Below are 5000 nucleotides of genomic sequence, written 5' to 3'. Positions count from 1 at the left end.
TCTGATATTACAGAATAAATGGGCTACCTTTGGCTATGCTGAAACAACAGTGCTCTTGAAATCAGTTTATGACTGGCATGAAGTGCTGGAATAAAAGATTCAACTTTAACCTTTAAAATCACATAAATAAAATTTGACACTGCTTGCTGACCGCTACTTTAAAAGAACTACTGTTGTGTTTCTTGGGATGTCTGATAAACTCTCCGATAATTTAGGAGAGGTTATCCCATTAATGCTGGGTGACAAGATATTATGTTATGTGGTGGCAATACTCATTCCTGGGGAAGTGATATTTTGTCCTGGCTTTTCATATGACTCTGGGTGATCGGGTGCATAGCGCTCAGCTATGGGCAGCACAGATGAACTGCCTCAGGCATTAGGCCTATGTGCTTGAAATACCCCAGTGTTATCAGGTTAAAGGTAACTGGGCCAAAACCGCCTCATTATTATCAGGTTAGGTGATGTAGATTAACCTTTAGTGTGGTGAAATTTAAAATCACAATTTTTAGAAACTACATCTTGATTTAGATTTAGATTTTACATATCATTATTGTTTTCTATGAAAGCAAGTAAAAACAAAAATTGCACTAAATCTGATATCACAAGTTATTTCTTTGATTAGTCACAACGAGTTGGTTGTAATTTTGCTTCATTTGCAACCAAAACTTGAGTTGCAACAGCATAAAGCATTGCTTGGATCCAGCCCCTGGTGCATGAATCTGAAAGTCAACTCATTGTACTAGAGCAACCCAGTGGTTAACCCAATAATGCTGGGTGACAAGATATCATGTCGTGTGGTGGTAATACTTGTGACTGGTGACATATTTTGTCATTGCTCTTTGCATAGTCGCCACACTAGGTGATTGGGTGCAGCCAGCACAGGTGGAAAGCCTGAGGCATTAGGCTTACGCACTTGATATACCCTGGTGGATAGGACAATTGGAGCCAAAACCACCCCATTGTTATCGGGTTAACCCCTTCAACGCAGCGCTCGGTTCAAATCCGAGGACGTGCATACTGCATCATGGCTGAGTTCTGGTGGAACTGAGTTTTCTTTCTTCCGGATACTGTACGAGATCTTTCAGAATACAGGTCGGATATGATACGATATATTACTTGACTTTCATTATTAATAATTTATTACATAAGAGTGGGATTCACTTACACTAGGGGATGCATTGATGGGCCCTGCTAGCAATCATTTTATTATTTATTTATGGAACATTATGTAAAAATATAAAACTTATTATGATTAGTTTACCATACTATTTCAACAATCGTTTTCTTTGGTTATCTGAGTGAGGCATCCCACCAAGGTCACTCTTTCCATCTTCCTCCCAACCCATGTAAATAACTTGTCACATGCATATGGGGGAAGAGGTTAACTTTGCATATTTTGATATATAACACATGATGATTATGTTGAGGTTTTGGCTATAAACTTGTAGAGGTTTTGGCTTAAAACTTGTCATATTCAGTAGCGACGTTTAAAATTTGGCGCACGCCGGCAGCTAGGATAAGGTGCGAGGAGCGTTTTCTACAGCCCGTAGTGAAGGGGTTAACAAAGTCTGTTTTCATGAAATGCATAAGAAACAGTTGTCATACCCTTTAACACTTTTGTTGTTGTAACATTATAAATAAAACATTATTAGCTATGTTATGTCAGAATACAATGTGGATGTTTTGTGATTAACATAAAGGGAAGCAGTTGGGTGAATGACTTATCTACAATAATAAATGATCATACAAATTAGTAAATGACTATGACTATGGGTATGGTGTGGGTGGGTATGAATATGAGTATGAGTGTAAGTACAGGTGAGTGTATGTGTGAGTGAGTATAGTATGGAGTGGGTATGGCTGAGTGGGTGGGTATGGCTGAGGGTAGTTATAGCTATTAGTGTGGGTATGCTTGTGTGTGGGTGTGCTTTTGTGTGTGTGAGAATGAGTGTGGGAATGAGTGTGGGAATGAATGTGGAAATGTGTGGAAATGTGTGGCAATGGATGTGGAAATGAATGTGGGCATGAGTGTGGTAATAAGTGTGGTATTGGGTGTGAGAATGGGTGTAGGTAGAATGGGTGTAGGAATATGTTTGTAGGGGAATATGTTGGGAATGTGTGGAAATGTGTGGAAATGTGTGGAAATGTGTGGAAATGTGTGGAAATGTGTGGAAATGTGTGGAAATGTGTGGAAATGTGTGGAAATGTGTGGAAATGTGTGGAAATGTGTGGAAATGTGTGGAAATGTGTGGAAATGTGTGGAAATGTGTGGAAATGTGTGGAAATGTGTGGAAATGTGTGGAAATGTGTGGAAATGTGTGGAAATGTGTGGAAATGTGTGGAAATGTGTGGAAATGTGTGGAAATGTGTGGAAATGTGTGGAAATGTGTGGAAATGTGTGGAAATGTGTGGAAATGTGTGGAAATGTGTGGAAATGTGTGGAAATGTGTGGAAATGTGTGGAAATGTGTGGAAATGTGTGGAAATGTGTGGAAATGTGTGGAAATGTGTGGAAATGTGTGGAAATGTGTGGAAATGTGTGGAAATGTGTGGAAATGTGTGGAAATGTGTGGAAATGTGTGGAAATGTGTGGAAATGTGTGGAAATGTGTGGAAATGTGTGGAAATGTGTGGAAATGTGTGGAAATGTGTGGAAATGTGTGGAAATGTGTGGAAATGTGTGGAAATGTGTGGAAATGTGTGGAAATGTGTGGAAATGTGTGGAAATGTGTGGAAATGTGTGGAAATGTGTGGAAATGTGTGGAAATGTGTGGAAATGTGTGGAAATGTGTGGAAATGTGTGGAAATGTGTGGAAATGTGTGGAAATGTGTGGAAATGTGTGGAAATGTGTGGAAATGTGTGGAAATGTGTGGAAATGTGTGGAAATGTGTGGAAATGTGTGGAAATGTGTGGAAATGTGTGGAAATGTGTGGAAATGTGTGGAAATGTGTGGAAATGTGTGGAAATGTGTGGAAATGTGTGGAAATGTGTGGAAATGTGTGGAAATGTGTGGAAATGTGTGGAAATGTGTGGAAATGTGTGGAAATGTGTGGAAATGTGTGGAAATGTGTGGAAATGTGTGGAAATGTGTGGAAATGTGTGGAAATGTGTGGAAATGTGTGGAAATGTGTGGAAATGTGTGGAAATGTGTGGAAATGTGTGGAAATGTGTGGAAATGTGTGGAAATGTGTGGAAATGTGTGGAAATGTGTGGAAATGTGTGGAAATGTGTGGAAATGTGTGGAAATGTGTGGAAATGTGTGGAAATGTGTGGAAATGTGTGGAAATGTGTGGAAATGTGTGGAAATGTGTGGAAATGTGTGGAAATGTGTGGAAATGTGTGGAAATGTGTGGAAATGTGTGGAAATGTGTGGAAATGTGTGGAAATGTGTGGAAATGTGTGGAAATGTGTGGAAATGTGTGGAAATGTGTGGAAATGTGTGGAAATGTGTGGAAATGTGTGGAAATGTGTGGAAATGTGTGGAAATGTGTGGAAATGTGTGGAAATGTGTGGAAATGTGTGGAAATGTGTGGAAATGTGTGGAAATGTGTGGAAATGTGTGGAAATGTGTGGAAATGTGTGGAAATGTGTGGAAATGTGTGGAAATGTGTGGAAATGTGTGGAAATGTGTGGAAATGTGTGGAAATGTGTGGAAATGTGTGGAAATGTGTGGAAATGTGTGGAAATGTGTGGAAATGTGTGGAAATGTGTGGAAATGTGTGGAAATGTGTGGAAATGTGTGGAAATGTGTGGAAATGTGTGGAAATGTGTGGAAATGTGTGGAAATGTGTGGAAATGTGTGGAAATGTGTGGAAATGTGTGGAAATGTGTGGAAATGTGTGGAAATGTGTGGAAATGTGTGGAAATGTGTGGAAATGTGTGGAAATGTGTGGAAATGTGTGGAAATGTGTGGAAATGTGTGGAAATGTGTGGAAATGTGTGGAAATGTGTGGAAATGTGTGGAAATGTGTGGAAATGTGTGGAAATGTGTGGAAATGTGTGGAAATGTGTGGAAATGTGTGGAAATGTGTGGAAATGTGTGGAAATGTGTGGAAATGTGTGGAAATGTGTGGAAATGTGTGGAAATGTGTGGAAATGTGTGGAAATGTGTGGAAATGTGTGGAAATGTGTGGAAATGTGTGGAAATGTGTGGAAATGTGTGGAAATGTGTGGAAATGTGTGGAAATGTGTGGAAATGTGTGGAAATGTGTGGAAATGTGTGGAAATGTGTGGAAATGTGTGGAAATGTGTGGAAATGTGTGGAAATGTGTGGAAATGTGTGGAAATGTGTGGAAATGTGTGGAAATGTGTGGAAATGTGTGGAAATGTGTGGAAATGTGTGGAAATGTGTGGAAATGTGTGGAAATGTGTGGAAATGTGTGGAAATGTGTGGAAATGTGTGGAAATGTGTGGAAATGTGTGGAAATGTGTGGAAATGTGTGGAAATGTGTGGAAATGTGTGGAAATGTGTGGAAATGTGTGGAAATGTGTGGAAATGTGTGGAAATGTGTGGAAATGTGTGGAAATGTGTGGAAATGTGTGGAAATGTGTGGAAATGTGTGGAAATGTGTGGAAATGTGTGGAAATGTGTGGAAATGTGTGGAAATGTGTGGAAATGTGTGGAAATGTGTGGAAATGTGTGGAAATGTGTGGAAATGTGTGGAAATGTGTGGAAATGTGTGGAAATGTGTGGAAATGTGTGGAAATGTGTGGAAATGTGTGGAAATGTGTGGAAATGTGTGGAAATGTGTGGAAATGTGTGGAAATGTGTGGAAATGTGTGGAAATGTGTGGAAATGTGTGGAAATGTGTGGAAATGTGTGGAAATGTGTGGAAATGTGTGGAAATGTGTTAGTATAGGTTCCTGCATGCTTCACCACACAATCACCAGTTTTCAGCATACATTTAATTTTACCGCAATGCGCACACTGTGGTAAACGTTGTACAGATTGGCAAAAGTAGCAGAAAGCACGGTTCTTTTGACGCCTCTGACACTTGTCAC

The 5000-nt window shown here is 39.7% G+C and overlaps 1 protein-coding gene across 1 annotated transcript in view; it reads right to left on the bottom strand.

Moving 5' to 3' along the window:
• Noa36 (zinc finger protein 330 homolog Noa36) overlaps window positions 1-5000 on the bottom strand; it is a 9849-nt gene that overhangs the window by 2657 nt on the left and 2192 nt on the right. Inside the window, exons 3-5 of the mRNA XM_086542884.1 lie at window positions 4845-5000; window positions 273-344; window positions 28-85 (exon numbers count right to left, since the gene is read on the bottom strand). The exon at window positions 4845-5000 is cut by the window's right edge and continues 4 nt beyond it. Of these exons, the coding sequence (XP_086399010.1) occupies window positions 28-85; window positions 273-344; window positions 4845-5000 (286 nt within the window). The remainder of the gene's footprint in view (window positions 1-27; window positions 86-272; window positions 345-4844) is intronic.

This window comes from Penaeus japonicus, unplaced genomic scaffold (assembly GCF_977035675.1).
Source record: "Penaeus japonicus unplaced genomic scaffold, GWHDUDI00000001_assembly GWHDUDI00000013, whole genome shotgun sequence".
NCBI classification, from domain to species: domain Eukaryota; kingdom Metazoa; phylum Arthropoda; class Malacostraca; order Decapoda; family Penaeidae; genus Penaeus; species Penaeus japonicus.
This window is presented reverse-complemented; position numbering and strand designations above follow the sequence as displayed.